This window comes from Schistocerca gregaria, chromosome 10 (assembly GCF_023897955.1).
Source record: "Schistocerca gregaria isolate iqSchGreg1 chromosome 10, iqSchGreg1.2, whole genome shotgun sequence".
Lineage (NCBI taxonomy): Eukaryota > Metazoa > Arthropoda > Insecta > Orthoptera > Acrididae > Schistocerca > Schistocerca gregaria.
The window spans coordinates 122357404-122374167 of NC_064929.1; the positions used below are offsets into that span (position 1 = coordinate 122357404).

At 44.1% G+C, this 16764-nt stretch overlaps 1 protein-coding gene across 3 annotated transcripts in view; it reads right to left on the reverse strand.

Moving 5' to 3' along the window:
• Positions 1 to 4393: 4393 nt before the first annotated feature.
• Positions 4394 to 16764, reverse strand: part of LOC126293467 (uncharacterized) — a 203385-nt gene continuing 191014 nt past the window's right edge. For all 3 annotated transcript variants that reach the window (XM_049986710.1, XM_049986709.1, XM_049986711.1), the window contains exons 5-6: positions 15795 to 15964; positions 4394 to 5271 (exon numbers count right to left, since the gene is read on the reverse strand). In XM_049986710.1, coding sequence (XP_049842667.1) covers positions 5187 to 5271; positions 15795 to 15964 — 255 coding nt within the window. In that variant the 3' untranslated portion in view covers positions 4394 to 5186. The remainder of the gene's footprint in view (positions 5272 to 15794; positions 15965 to 16764) is intronic.

Consider the following 16764-nt stretch of genomic DNA (forward strand, 5'->3'; position numbering starts at 1 on the left):
GCATGGACTCGAGCGATTTGTGAAGTACTGCTGGAGAGAAGTGACACCACGAATCCGGCAGGGCTGTCCATCAATTCGTACAGGTACGAGGAGGTGGGGGGGGTCTCTTCTGAACATCACGTTACAAGGCATGACAGATATGCACAATAATGTTCATCTCTAGGGAGTTTGGTGCCTAGCAGGAGTGTTCCAACTCAGAAGAGTATTGCCGAAGCCACTCTCTACCAATTGTGGACTTATGGAGTGTCGTATTGTCCTGCTGAAATTGCCCAAGTCGGTCGGAAAGCACAATGGACATAAGTGGGTGGAGGTGATCAGACAGGATAGCGCAGGTAGCCGCGTGGTCAGAGGCGCCTTGCCACGGTTCGGAGGTTGGAGTCCTCCCTCGTCCTTGTGTACGTCTTTTGTCCTTAGTTTAAGCAACATTAAGTAGCGTGTAAGGCAAGAGACCGATGTCCTTAGCGGTTTGGTCCCATAGGAACTTACGACAAATTTACAAATTTGCAAGACAGGATGCTTACGTACGTGTCACCTGCCAGAGTCGTATTTAGACTATTAGAGGTCCCATAACACTCCAACTGTACCCGCCCCACTCTATTACAGAGCCTCCACCAGCTTGATCACTCCCCTGCTGACATGCAGGGTCCATGGATTCGTGAGGTTGTCTCCATACCCGTGCACGTCCATCCACTCGATACAATGTGAAACGATACTCGCAGCGCCGTATTCTGCCTGTTTACATATCTCCGTATTTAAATCTGTATTTTAATACGCATGGGTATACCAGTTTCTTTTGTGCTTCACCGTACATACATACACCACTAACCATCAGAATTGCTACACCACATAGATGACGTGCTACAGACGCGAAATTTAACCGACAGGAAGAAGATGCCGTCATATGCAAATGATTAGCTTTTCAGAGCATTCACACAAGGTTGGCGTCGGTGGAGACACCTACAACGTGATGACATGAGGAAAGTTTCCAACCGATTTCTAATACACAAACAGCAGTTGACCGGCGTTGTTCGGTGAAACGTTGTTGTGATGCCTCGTGTAAGGAGGAGAAATGTTTACCATCATGTTGCCGACTTTGATAAAGGTCGGATTGTAGCCTATCGCGATTACCGTTTATTGTATCGCGGCAGTGCTGCTCGCGTTTTTCGAGATCCAATGACTGTTAGCAGAATATGGAGTCGGTGGGTTCACGGAACGCCGTGCTGGATCCCAACGGCCTCGTATCACTAGCAGTCGAGATGACAGGCATCTTATCCGCATGGCTGTAACGGATCGTGCAGCCACGTCTCGATCCCTGAGTCAACAGAGGGGGACGTTTGCAAGACAACAACCATCTGCACGAACAGTTCGACGACGTTTGCAGCAGCATGGACTATCAGCTCGGAGATAATGGCTGCGGTTACCATTGACGCTGCATCACAGACAGGAGCGCCTGCGATGGTGTACTGAACGACGAACCTGGGTGCACGAATGGCAAAACGTCATTTTTTCGGATGAATCCAGGTTCTGTTTACAGCATCATGATGGTCGCTGTTTGGAGACATCGCGGTGAACACTCATTGGAAGCGAGTATTCGTCATCGCCATACTGGCGTATCACCCGGCGTGATGGTATGGGGTGCCCTTGGTTACACGTCTCGGTCACCTCTTGTTCGCATTGATGGCACCCTGAACAGTGGACGTTACATTTCAGACGTGTTACGACCCGTGGCTCCACTCTTCATTCGATCCCTGCGAAACCCTACGTTTCAGCAGGATAATGCACGACCACATGTTGCAGGTCCTGTACGGGCCTTTCTGGATACACAAAATGTTCGACTGCTGTCTTGGCCAGCACATTCTCCAGATCTCTCACCAATTGATAACTTCTGATCAATGGTGGCCGAGCAATTGGCTCGTCACAATACGCCAGTCACTACTCTTGATGAACTGTGGTATCGTGTTGAAGCTGCACGGGCAGCTGTACCTGTACACGCCATCCAAGCTCTGTCTGACTCAATGCCAAGGCGTATCAAGGCCGTTATGACGGTCAGAGGTGGTTGTTCTGGGTACTGATTTCTGAGGATCTATGCACCCAAATTGCGTGAAAATGCAATCACATATCAGTTCTAGTATAATATATTTGTCCAATGAATACTTGTTTATCCTCTGCACTTCTACGTGGTGTAGCAATTTTAATGGCCAGTAGTGTACATACGTTCCTCCATGTTTATAATATGTAAGAATTTCAGTACTTAGATTTCCAATAGAAACGGCACTGCCACAGGATGTATCTCGAAACAATTATTGATTCACTGAATGTAATCTGAAAACATTCATTGTTCTCGAAGTGCAGAAATAATGTTTACTTTTTTCGATCTACTACATTACTTGGCTTACCTGTGTGAGAACTGACAAATATGCTGTTGCAAAACAATTACCTTTCTGTGAAATGAGCTTAGAGAAATGACGCTGCTTTTGGCGTTACTAAAATAAAACTTGCGGAATTCAGTGAAATTAAAAAAGTAATAACAAGACTGCAATACCGATCAATGTTAATGTAATGTGAATACCAAACACCAAGCTCATGAAATTCGTGCCTTAGACAAGACAGCTTACTTCCATGTAGTTAACTCTTCAGATGTTTTGTTCAGTGCTCCGAAAGAAAAAGGGATGGAGGCTGTTGTGATTCTTTCCTGAGTTCATGTACATTCTTCATTATTTAAAACAACAGCACGTAATAGCCAAGGAATGCTACTTGCAACAGTTAACTAGCCAGAATAGGAAATGTTCCCTAAATACCACATCCTACTTTCTGCAATGCGAGAAAACTCGTGAAATACTTTCCTTAGTTCCAAGTGACAGCAACAGCACTGGGGTGTTACAACAGCACATACGTCTCCTTCCCCGAACTCTTGACACCTAATTCTTGCCCACGTGTACTGACTACTTGGTTATAATATAAACACTAGAATCAATAGGATCTTCTTTATAAATGTATTCAGGAGAGGTGTTTGCCGTGGAAAACATCACTCGCAAAACTGGTAATTCTCATAACGTAACTACCTTTCACGGTCTTTGACGGTTTTCACAAAAATTCCGTGGAAATGAAATAAAATTACTGAGAAAAGTAAGTACGTGTATTCTCCCAGGTCACTTAGACAATGTAACAGATGAAAAGTTTGCTGTATCAGGGAGAAAAAAGGGCCAGCATGTCTAGTGTAGGGGGAACATTTCAACAGAGTGAGAAAAGACTGGATAATTATATAGGTAGTTTATTAAAAATCAGTACGAAACAGTAAAATGCTTGTTGTTCTACGGAGAAAGCAATGCTATAAGTAAGGACGAAACAGGCAGTGAACCTAGAACACAAATGTAAGAACAACGCAGTAAGGTAGACCTTTATTTACGATGGCCTCATATTTATCCATATTTTATTCCAAACGCTCTATAACCATTCTACCCACTGAAGGTTCTACCGAAACCCTAGGCACTGGAAAAGGCGTTTTGGTTTTTATGAAAGTGTTTTGTAGTCTATGGTGAAATATAGACTTTGATACCGTCTCCTAACGTAAGTGAATGGATTGTACACATCGTAATTGGCAACTACTAATACATTGTATATACATAATCCTTAGAAAAGATGCGACTGACTATTCCTATTTGAATACACAGTTCTCGTTTGTTTTTAACACTGTGTTTTAAAACCGTTCATTGAAAAGTGTATTTTCTTCAAAATCTGAGACCTGAAAAGGGTTACGAATTGCAGATGTTTTAAAAGCTATGGAAACAAGGAAACAACATATTTTGGAATTTCTGAGAAATAAAATAACGGTAAAATTAGGCAGCTTTTTAATGTGATTGCTTCAGAGAAGTATAAAAAATGAGAAAACCATTCTCTAAGGAAAAAACATTTTAAAGCTTTTTTTTTTATTTTATGAAGCGGTTGTGCACTCCATATCGAAGCCTTAATATCTCCCAGATGGTTATATATGTTGGTCAGTTGCATAAACTTGGGTAAGCAATAAGACTAACGTGTATAACAACAACAAAATATTAGTGACCTTAGTGCACAACCAATTGGTTTGCATTCTAGCTAAAACAGGCCAATTGCAGTATTGGAAGAACCGATAAACGAAAGCAAAATCTAGCTGTTTTAATTTGAACGGGAAGGTAGGTATTAATTTCACATTGAAATCATACAATTTTGTGTACAGTGACACACTTCTGCACATGATCATTTGGATGGTCAATAAAATTAATTACACAAAGCAATTGCTTAGTGACTTACTGGGTACGTTTAATGATTTTGTGTAACAAATAAATACAGAACATATGTATCAATGATTTTTAGCGTATCTGAAGAGGTTGAGCAAAAATAAAAATGTCTTAGTAACTTTCTGGGTACAATTAATAATTTATTTTATAGACAACGAATGGTACATATCTGCCAATGATTTATTGTCATGTCTCAGGCGTCTGTGTATAAATAGTTAAATATAACAACACAAAAAAATATGAGTATAAATAGTAATGGCTTAGTGATTTTGTGGGTAATTTTAATAACATATTTTATACATAATATATGGTACATATGTGTCATTTATTTATTGTCATGTCTCAAGAGGCTGTTTATAAACAGTTAAATATAACAACCCAAACAAAAATATGTGTATAAATAATAATGGGTTAATGATTTAGTGGGTAATTTTAATAATTTATTTTATACATAACGTATGGTACATATGTATCAATTATTTATTGTCATATCTCTAGAGGTTGTGTATAAATAGAAAATATCACAACACAAACAAACATGTTTATTATATTTGAATAGAGTGTTTATAAATAGTTAAATATATGAACACAAACAATCTGACAAATACACAACTGATAAATGTACATAGAACAATATATCTATGACAAGGCGTGTAATCGGGTTATTTTGTCCAACCTCTGTGCAGTAATGATCCACATAGACGCAAGAGGTCTCTATAAGAGACACGATTTTAGTCTCATGGTCCCCACGGGAACCTGGAGAGAGGTGAAGCGGTCCAGTCTGAAGCGATGTGAGTGAGTTGTGGGCCACCTCAGTTTTGTCCATTCGAACACACTTTTCCCAGTGTGGGGCGGTTCACATTCTTCGTTCCTGAGGTAGTGACCGCACAGCAGTTATCCCAAGTCGCCTCGTCACCTCTTCCAAAAGTGTCTTCGCTGGTGGTCACTTCTGGACCAAAAAGCCGTGAGTGGGATGTGCCTGGTAAGCACTCGGTTCCTGTGAACGACAAAACAAACAACGCTAGAGCGAGCAGACCAAACACGAAAATGTTTTGATTCTCGTGACGTGAGACCTGTTCAGGCAACATTTTTACGTTTGTATAGTCTGTGCGTGCTTTTCTGATGGGAAACTTCTTTCTCACAAGATTTACTTATAAGTTTGGCACAGGGGATAGGCCTTGAAAAACTGAACACAGACCAATCGAGAAAATAGGAAGAAGTAGTGTAGAACTATGAAAAAAAAGCAAAATATACAAACTGAGTAGTCCTTAAGTATGATAGGCAACAACAAGGAGAATGTAAGATGCGGAGCGCCGTGGTCCCGTGGTATACAGTAGCAACGAATGAAAAGCTACATAAAATTGGCCTTCATCCATCGCCCAACTGTGACGCATGCGGAAGGGTCGATACGCTTCTTCATAGGTTCACGTGCGGACATGCAGAAGAAATTACTACATTTCTTCGCCAACGATTGTCGGTGATAGACCGTACGACGCCCTGTGGTGTAGATCTTTTAGAGATCATTTAGCCACAAAACCTGAGATATCCACGAGCAAAAAACAACGCTGCAACGTGGGTCATGGGCCACACAGCATCGTTTATTATGCATAATTTGCATGCTACTTTCCTTGACTATTAGTAGTACATAGAAATTGAAAACTTTAAAATGAGACAATATTGTGACTACAGGAGGATATTTGGAAATATGCTGAACATCATAATTAACGGTTAAATGCTTCAAATACAATATTTCGGATAGCAGAGGCCGCCAGTGACCTGTTTTCACATTTCCCGTCTCTCGCAGAGCAGCGGAGCAACTTTCCTTCAACTATGAAGTGATAGTCTTTTATGCACCATTAAAAAAATTCTGTTTAATACTTGGCTACAAAAAAATAAAAATAATTTAAAAAATAAAAAATAATAAAAAACCACAAGAAGACATTTCATTTCTTATATTGCACCATGGCAGCCTAAAAAAAAGATGGTAAAAAATACAAAAAAAGATAGACAGAGCTTCTGCCGTGTAAGCAGGAGATAAAAAAAGGAAAAAAAGTGGTTGGCGTGAGCAGCTGCGGAACGAGAAGTCCTCAGTTCAAGTCTTCCCTCGAGCGAAAAGTTTTATTTTTATTTTCAGACAATTATCAAAGTTCACGCACTCTCACATAAATAACTTCGCTCTCCAAAATTCCAGGACATGTTCAGATTTGCTTGGACATCTGCAGGATTTGATGGTGTACACACGGAAAAATTTGAAAACGTTAAAAACATATGTTTTGACAGAGCACAAGGAAAACTGTGCGACTGTGAAACTGTTGCATTCATTTGTTGCAGTTTGTGTGACACTCTCTCATGTTTTCTTCACTTTTTTGGGAGTGATTATCACATCCACAAGAAAACCTAAATCGGGCAAGGTAGAAGAATCTTTTTAGCCATTCGGCAAGTGCGAACGGACAGATCATAACTTTGCGACAATAAAGAAAATAAAGTTTCACACCTGGGGAGGTTTGAACCACGGACCTCTCGCTTCACAGCTACCCACGCTAACCACGGGACCACGGCAATGCTGTACTGACATTATCCATAATTTGCATATCCTGCACATGGACTACTCAGTTTGTATATTTTGGTTATTTTTTTCATGGTTCCACACAACTTCTTCCTGTCTTCCCAATTGATCTATGTTCAGTTCTTCAAGACTTATCTACTGTGCCAACTTGTAACTAAATCTGGGGGTGGGGGAGGGGCGATGGGGAGGTTCCCTTGTCCGTATTATGTGCACAAACATTCGCTTAAAAGTCATATTTCAAAAATTTTGGTATTTGGTGGCAATTTCCTATGGGACCGAACTGCTGAGCTCATCGGTCCCTAGGATTACACAGTACTTAAAATAAACTAACTTACGCTAAACACGCGCACATGAATGCCCGAGCGAAGTGAGCCAAGGCGCTTAAGAACGTGCGACTACCCTGCGCGGCCATATTTAAAACAAATGTCTCATTGCAGTAGACAATAATGCCAGGACATACACTCCTGGAAATTGAAATAAGAACACCGTGAATTCATTGTCCCAGGAAGGGGAAACTTTATTGACACATTCCTGGGGTCAGATACATCACATGATCACACTGACAGAACCACAGGCACATAGACACAGGCAACAGAGCATGCAAAATATCGGCACTAGTACAGTGTACATCCACCTTTCGCAGCAATGCAGGCTGCTATTCTCCCGTGGAGACGATCGTAGAGATGCTGGATGTAGTCCTGTGGAACGGCTTGCCATGTCATTTCCACCTGGCACCTCAGTTGGACCAGCGTTCGAGCTGGACGTGCAGACCACGTGAGACGACGCTTCATCCAGTCCCAAACATGCTCAATGGGGGACAGATCCGGAGATCTTGCTGGCCAGGTTTCTTGACTTACACCTTCTAGAACACGTTGGGTGGCACGGGATACATGCGGACGTGCATTGTCCTGTTGGAACAGCAAGTTCCCTTGCCGGTTTAGGAATGGTAGAACGATGGATTCGATGACGGTTTGGATGTACCGTGCACTATTCAGTGTCCCCTCGACGATCACCAGAGGTGTGCGGCCAGTGTAGGAGATCGCTCCCCACACCATGATGCCGGGTGTTGGCCCTGTGTGCCTCGGTCGTATGCAGTCCTGATTGTGGCGCTCACCTGCACGGCGCCAAACACGCATACGACCATCATTGGCACCAAGGAAGAAGCGACTCTCATCGCTGAAGACTACACGTCTCCATTCGTCTCTCCATTCACGCCTGTCGCGACACCACTGGAGGCGGGCTGCAGGATGTTGGAGCGTGAGCGGAAGACGGCCTAACGGTGTGCGGGATCGTAGCCCAGCTTCATGGAGACGGTTGCGAATGGTCCTCGCCGATACCCCGAGCAACAGTGTCCCTAATTTGCTGGGAAGTGGCGGTGCGGTCCCCTACGGCACTGCGTAGGATCCTACGGTCTTGGCGTGCATCCGTGCGTCGCTGCGGTCCGGTCCCAGGTCGACGGGCACGTGCACCTTCCGCCGACCACTGGCGACAACATCGATGTACTATGGAGACCTCACGCCCCACGTGTTGAGCAGTTCGGCGGTACGTCCACCCGGCCTCCCGCATGCCCACTATACTGCACATACGGTTCACGTCCACGCTATCGCGGCATGCTACCAGTGTTAAAGACTGCGATGGAGCTCCGTATGCCACGGCAAACTGGCTGATACTGACGGCGGGGGTGCACAAATGCTGCGCAGCTAGCGCCATTCGACGGCCAACACCGCGGTTCCTGGTGTGTCCGCTGTGCCGTGCGTGTGATCATTGCTTGTACAGCCCTCTCGCAGTGTCCGGAGCAAGTATGGTGGGTCTGACACACCGGTGTCAATGTGTTCTTTTTTCCATTTCCAGGAGTGTATATTCGTAAATCTCGTTGAAGAGATATTTTTCAAAAGTAATTCTCACCTTAAGAATAAGATTCTTTCTTTGAAGCTAGCTTGTGTAGACGATACTGTTTTCGATGGTACTGAAAATGATTTACAGTATATTCACTATGTGATCAAAAGTATCCGGACATCCCCAAACTCACACGTCTGTAAGCATCATGTGTGATCATCTTAATCTCTTCATGTCCATTGTGCGTTCCGGCGGACTTTGGCAGTTCCAGCAGAAGAATGTGACACGCTACAAGTCCAGAATTGCTACAGAGTTGCTCCAGGAACACTCTGATGAGTTTAATCACTTCCGCCAGCCACCAGCCGTCTCAAACACGAATATTATTTAGCATATCTGGGATGCCTTGCAACGTTATGTTCAGAAGAGATCTCCACGCCCTCGTACTCTTACGGATTTAAGGACAGCCCTGTAGAATTCATAGTGTCAGTTCAGACATTTGTCGAGTCCGCGGCACGTCGTTTTGCGGCACTTCTGAGTGCTCTCGGGGCCCTACACGATATAAGGCAGCTGTACCAGTTTCTTTGGTGTTTCAGTGTATTTACGTGTGGCGAGATGCTAGCTTACATTTTGCGACTCCAGAAAGGACGACGTTATCCATTACGCTAGCGTTCTGACGTGTGGAATCCTGTCTTGATTATCATAGCATGTCTAGGAACCTTACATGGTTGTTGCATTATTAACTGATTTAAATTATAATAATGACGTGTTGCTGTTAGGTGCTCATGGCTCCAATACCTTGAAACGGCATACTGCAAATCGTAACACAAGCGTGTTTCGTGCTTAATTCGTAAATTATTGACGATAACGATTCACTCCTGAGAGAATACTCTTATAAGAAGGCGTTAACCGTCGATAAATCCTTACCAGACCTTTATTTATAATAGTAATGATAGGAATTCGTTTAAAGAATGACGTGTTTTTTATTAATAGCCGGCCAGAGTGGCCGAGCGGTTCTATGCACTACGGTCGCAAGTTCGAATCCTGCCTCGGGCATGGATGTGTGTGAGTGATGTCCTTAGGTTAGTTAGGTTTAAGTAGTGCTAAGTTCTAGGGGACTGATAACCTCATATGTTAAGCCCCCTAGTGCTCAGAGCCATTTGAACCATGTTTTTTATTAATATGCGAAATGCGAGCATGATTCCTTGTGAGAGGCCTGTATCGAACGCTCTCGATAGTCGATAGGTGTTCCTGCTGTCGTAGATATTGCGCGTGACGGCAAAATGACGTCATATACTCGGGAAAAATGAGTGTTAGCCCTGTCTTTGTTGAAACATTAGTAATGCCTACTCACTTGTGGGTGGAAAGGACTAGTAAAACGGTTTTGGACACAGAACATGTAAGGAAACTGCTTCACGAGGTCCAGCATATAATTTGTACCCTGATCTCCAATTATACTACCAGTAACTCTTAGATAAGGGAAGAAGGGAGCAACTCTTTCCCAATGTACGAAATAATTCTCCAAGTGGTACACTTCATGCTCTGCACGTAGACACGATGAGAATGTGCGGCCTCTCCAGAAGAGTTTGACCCAATCAGAAAACTGGATTCTGAAAGTTTAAATCCAACGTTTTCCCAAAGCGCCATAAGGGAAATTCACTGGGGCTGTGGGAAACCACACCTAATTAGAGACCACTTACCTTGCTGAGAGCCTTCTGCAAAGAATTAGACTCTTCTTTCAACACAAAAAAGCATGTCCTGTGACTCAACGATTTTATGTTGCCAAATACCTCTTAAAAGGATCCCTTTCTTGTGCGACCAGTCTGTAAATTTTCAACCTTTCGACCTCCACCGTACTACATAGGACATGTTGAAGACGAACCTTACTCAGCGAGATGTTCCAAGTTCAGGATTTGGTTCATTGGCAGTATGGGTGTCGTGCATAAGGAATTAATTCCTCCAGAACAAACTATGAACCAAGTGTTTTATAAAGATCTGTTTGGCTCCAGGAAAAGGGCGAATCGATTGAAACACGACACTGCAGACATGTGGGTGCTGCATTTTGGTAAAGTCCCATGTCACACACCCTCTTCCATCACGGAATTTTTGACCCTAAAAGGGATTCCTGTTGTTCCATAACCCAGCTATTCATCTTGTGACTTCTTTTCCCAAAACTGAAAAGTGCAGAAAAGCATGTCATTTTGGGACTTTGAAGAATATTCAAAAGAGTGTTAGTGAGATGTTAAAAGCCTTTCAGCTGTGCTACCAAGACGTAACATGGATTCGCCGAAGTATAGCTGCCGAAGGGAACTGCTTTGAAGGGGCAGATTGTTGTTTGAGAAAAGGTACAAAAGTTGGTTGGCGAAAAATCGGTATCATTATTTTTCGCACACACCTCGTTACTAAACAGCTACTTGCCCAAGAGAATTCATACAACATTCCCTGAAACATGTTAGTGGACAGTTTCGAAGCAAAACAGCCTTGCTACAAGATGCTAGGAACATTGGCCTACACCTTCTCATAACTGTGTTCACAGCAAAGTTCCACACCCTAAACCATGCTGAACAAGTTTCTAACGGAAACGGAGTGTGTTTATGCCACAGCTCTGAAGATACTCATTCAATGCTCCGCCAGTCTAGTTTCGTAGATCAGAAGTCGATTCAGAATGATGTCTGCCACTTTGTTTCATTCATGTAGCTAGCGTTATTTCTCAGTGCTTCAGTTTCCATAAGCTTATCCAGGTCCTCTGTTTCTAAGGAAGTAATAGAATTTTCCAATCGTAATTTTCATGCAATATTTGGTCCCGAATTATCCGAGCTTCTTAGAGTTGCTCTCTGTGTGGTAAAATACGTAAATGACTTACCAAACGGTAGGATCATCCGTGGGATCGACAGCATTTGTAGAGAAAGAAACATAAGGGAATGTGTGAGAGAGAAAGTGGCAGCTGATGGATTCTCTTTGATTTCTGTTTCTTTTGCTCATAATCAGGACTGCGCGTGTTTCAATGTTAGTCCACTGTGTACTCTATATCCTTGCAACATATAACATACTTTTTATGGGCAATAAAAATTAGTTAATTGTCTAACCTCCGCACTTTTATATAAACAAGTACACTTTAGATGCACAAAAATAAAAATAAATCTATATTATTATAGTTGTTGTTGTTCCACTCTGTAGAAAGTTCTTGATTATGGTCAAAGGCAAAAGTTCCGCGTTATTATTTACTAGCGTGGATGAACAGAAACATCTTTTATATCAATTCGATGAAGTATTAAAATGATGTTTGATATGTATTTATTTTGCATTATTTGTAAATTTTACCTTTTTTTTGAGCAAATTGCGTTTTCTAAGATTTTATACATGTGTATTTTTTTTATTTTTCCTACAATATGCCTCTGTTGTATGTTACAAATGAACAGTTTTCGAGTAAATGCTGAATTAAATACTGGCAGTTTCAAATGGCTCTGAGCACTATGGGACTTATCTGCTGTGCTCATCAGTCCCCTAGAACTTAGTAACTACTTAAACCTAAGTAACCTAAGGACATCACACACATCCATGCCCGAGGCAGGATTCGAACCTGCGACCGGAGCGGTTGCGCGGCTCCAGAATGTAGCACCTAGAACCGCTCGGCCTCTCCGGTCGGCTCTGACAGTCTTGTGAGTACCGGACGTGAGTCGTGCTTCGGTAGCTCAGTTGGTAGAGCACTTGCCCGCGAAAGGCAAAGGTCCCGAGTTCGAGTCTCGGTCAGGCACACAGTTTTAATCTGCCAGGAAGTTTCATATCAGCGCACACTCCGCTGCAGAGTGAAAATCTCATTCTGGAGTCTCACTTTTGTCATAAATACTGTTTACTTTTAAGTACCAGACATGAGGATTATATAATACGAAAGTGTTCTATGGTTAACGCGACTATTTGTACAGGGTTTATCAGAAAGGATCATCTGATTTTAAAAAAAAATCCTAACTGTTACGTTAACTGAGATATTGTTAGAAAGAGCAGAGACTAGAGTATTACTTGCTTCCCGCTAGGTAGCAGCAGTGTCTGCCCACTTCAGTTCTAATAAAAATGGTGTCTGGACAAGAGAAAGCTTTTCGTGTACCACGTTTTGCGCAGTGCGGGTCAATAATAACAGTTCAGCCTGACTTTCGTACTAGCTATGGTGTGGGTCCTTCTACAGCACAGAGCATTGTTTGTGTAAAGGCAAATCGCTGGGTCGTTTCTGAATGTCTGACACAGACGTCGAACGCATCCACCATAATTTCACGAGGATGCGACGTGCGACTGCACGAGCGCTGACTTCCCCGTCCGTAGACGAACTCGCTACAGTCTCCATGTCTTCCTGAACTGTTTCAGCAGCATTACGCCTTGAGCGCGGTCGGCCACTACAGGGTCTATCGTCTAAACAACCCGTGGCTTCGAACTTCGAAATCATTCTCGCCACAGCTGCATTTGTCAACGGACGTTTACCCGTTCGAATTCCCTTCCGAAGGCGATAGGATCGTAACGCTGAACTAGCACATTCCCCATTCTGATAATACAGCTTCCTTAAAAGCGCCTTTTCAGATAACGTCAACACTCTGCGACTGCTGGCGCATCTTATTCCCTCCTTTTTTTTATTCTTTATTGATTTTCAATTCCCCCCCCCCATGGGAGGGGGGCTGGAAGCAGCTTAGTAACCTGCTGTTTAGCCTAAAGACTTTTTTTAAAAAAAGGAAGAAGAAACAAATAAGAAAAACAGGCAATAAAACGGCGACTTAAAGCGTAAAATGGCGGAAAAATGTGAACACAGAAAGCAAAAGGGGTTGGCAATGTTGATAAAATACACAGGAATCAGACAAGTAACATTGTAAACACACAATTAAAAACATGGCGACAGTCTGGGTTCTGTTCGCAAGAGATAAAAAATCACACCCAGCGACAGTAGGATGGCTGTCCGCTACACTTCCCAAAAGACACAACACGAAAGACTCACTGTAAAAACACTAACTGTAAAACACTGCACGAAAATGGGGGCACGAAGATGACACTCCCGAGCCAAAGGCAGATGGGGGGTGGGACCTAGAGGAGGGGGAAAACATGGAGGGAGGAGAGGAAAAAACGAAAACGGGGGAACCAAGGAGGGAGAGGACTCATAAAGGTGGGCGGGGCAGGGCACATGCTAGAGGGAATGAGAAGAGGCAGGGGAGGGAATTGCAAAAGGACTCGGGGGTAGAGAAGGGGGCAGAGAGGGGAGGTGGGGAAAAAAGAGGATGGGGGAGAAGGAGCCTGAGAAAAGAACAGAGGAAAGGAGGGGGAGTGAGGATCAGAGTTGATAGGAGGGATAAATGGAGGGAGAGAGGGCATCATCCAGGAGGGGGGTTGCTGGAAGACACCTTGGGAAAGGAGATGAAGGGTGTAGAGATGGAAAAGGTAGGGGGCACACAACAGTGGAGGCGTGGCAGGGGCGGGGATTAGAGAGGAGAGGAGCAACCAGGGGATGAGGGGGATCAAGGCAGGGGGGAGGTGTAGAGTATGCGGATCTGTTTGAGGAATAGAAACGGATGGGGTAAAGGAATAAGGTCATAGAGGATCCACGTGGGGGAGGGGATATTCCCTCCGTCATTACAGCTCCTTTTATACACAATTGTCATGTGCAGTCACTGACGTTGTGCTGTCCAACGCCATCTGTCGGACATTTTGTGAATTTTTTGTTCTAAAAAAAGCCCATGTCATTCAAAAGCACGTGTGTCAATTTATACCTCTCTATCTACATTATTTCGTGGTTTATTAAGTTTTAAATTTATATTGACTTTTTTATCACCTGGTCGTAAGACAGTGATCGTATACGTGAACAAATCGATAGAGATTAGGTAACACCTGATAGTTATGCAACACACCTAACGTACAGGTGACACATTTATGATCTTAACTGCCGAAAGCTGCTAGGCCTATCGCCCTCACCCCCACCCTTCAGTACCTTGGAGTCACCTTCGACTGTCGCCTCTCCTGGACCCCGCATCTCCAGACAATCCAAGCCAAGGCATGCTCCTGACTCCGTCTCCTTTAGCTCCTTTCAGGCTGTACGTGAGGTCTGGACCCCTCCACCATACTCCACACCTATAAATCCTTCATCCGACCTACACTTTGTTACTCCCATCCGGCCTGGATCTCCGCCCCCCCCCCCCCTACCTTTTATAAATCCCTTAAAATCCTTGAACACCATGCTCTCCAAATTGCCTATCGCATCCGTCTCCCCTCCCCCACCTGGATCCTTCCATTCCCCCACCTCCTTGAAAGGATACGGATGCTGAACACCTCCCAAAAACTCGATCCCCCTCACCCGCTGGTCTCGCCCATCCTCTCCCACCCCCGCCCGCTGCCGCACCTGTATTCCCACGTCCCGCTCGGCCTCCATCTCTCCACCCTCCTTACCCTCTCCCAAGATAGCTTCCACCAGCTCCCCCTTCCTGACGATTTCCTCCTCCCCTCCATGTACCCTTCCTATCAACTTTGATCCTCCCCCCCTCTTGTGTCTTTTCCTTTAGGCACCCTCCCTCCCTTCTCTCTCCTTTTCCCCCCATCCCCCTTTCTCCACGCCTCTTCCCCCAGACTTCCCCATCCCTTTCCTCCCTTCCCCCTATCTCCCCTGCCTGTGGCATGTCCCCTCTCCCTCTCCCACCCCCCCCTCCACCTCTCTTGGCAGGTCCCCGGACTCGTACACGGTCAGTGGACATTCGTGTGCGGGAGATCATCGCCATCACTGTCTCGTGTGTGTGCCTTCGTGTTTGTGTTTAGTGTTCTTTCGCCGTCACGCCACCACTGTTCACGTGTGCCGTCACCGTCATCCGTGTTATGTGCGCCGTGTCAACAAGTGTGAACGGCTTCATGTTTATTGTATTTCGTACCTACAGTTTCTTGCCCGCCGTTTTTATTGTATTATCTGTGCCAGCTGTATGTCAACCTATTGTACCACTCAACGCTGAAGAGCAGCGTAATATGCTGCTGACAGACCGCCTTGTAAAAAGGTGATTAAAATAACAATAAAGAAAAAAAAGGAAAGCTACCAGGAAAACTGCCGTAGCCTACATCACTCGTGATAGTCCATGGTGGTGTTACAGATCTAGCTTCAGGTGACTCACCTTATGTGTATGAACCGGCTGGTGTGGCTCTTTGACCAGGGGCTGGTGTCCACCAGCAGGGGCAGCGTTTCGACCCAGCGTTCGATGCTCGTCCTCAGCTCCTCCTGCTGCCCAAAGATGTCGCCAGAAGGTGCCACTCGCAGCACACGCCCCAGGAACATGTAGCTCAGCTGGAAAAAAGGAAGGAAGGAGTGTTCACACCACTGACTGGTTCATCCATTACATCATGTATTCATCACGACAGTAAATCGTATGGCTCAACAGAATTTTCAGATTTGAGGATACTTTCAATGATGGATGTAGCAATCAGAAACTGCACTTTCCAGCTACTCTGACATGTTAACCATAAAACGCCTAAGGGGGGGGGGGGGGTCGTTAAACCCACATTTTTTTTATGTCCCCTGCTTTTGCCCAAGTAACTTTCATACTACGTATTCCCTTTGAGTTATTATTTGTTGGCTATTTTATGAAACGTTAGTGTCGACCTGAGTCGAAACAAGACCCCTGGAGTAGACAACATTCCATTAGAACTACTGACAGCCTTGGGAGAGCCAGTCCTGACAAAAGTCTACCATCTGGTGAGAGAGATTTCTGAGACAGGCGAAATACCCTCAGACTTCAAGAAGAATATAATAATTTCTATCGCAAAAAAAAGCAGGTGTTGACACATGTCAAAAATACCGAACTATCAGTTTAATAAGTCACAGCTGCAAAATACGAACGCGAATTCTTTACAAACGAATGAAAAAACTGATAGAAGCCGACCTCGGGGAAGATCAGTTTGGATTCCCTAGAAATGTTGGAACACGTGAGGAAATACTGACCCTACGACTTATCTTAGGAGGAAGATTAAGTAAAAGCAAACCTACGTTTCTAGCATTTGTAGAATTAGAGAAAGCTTTTGACAATGTAGATTCGAATACTCTCTTTCAAATTTTGAAGGTGGCAGGGGTAAAACATAGGGAGCGAA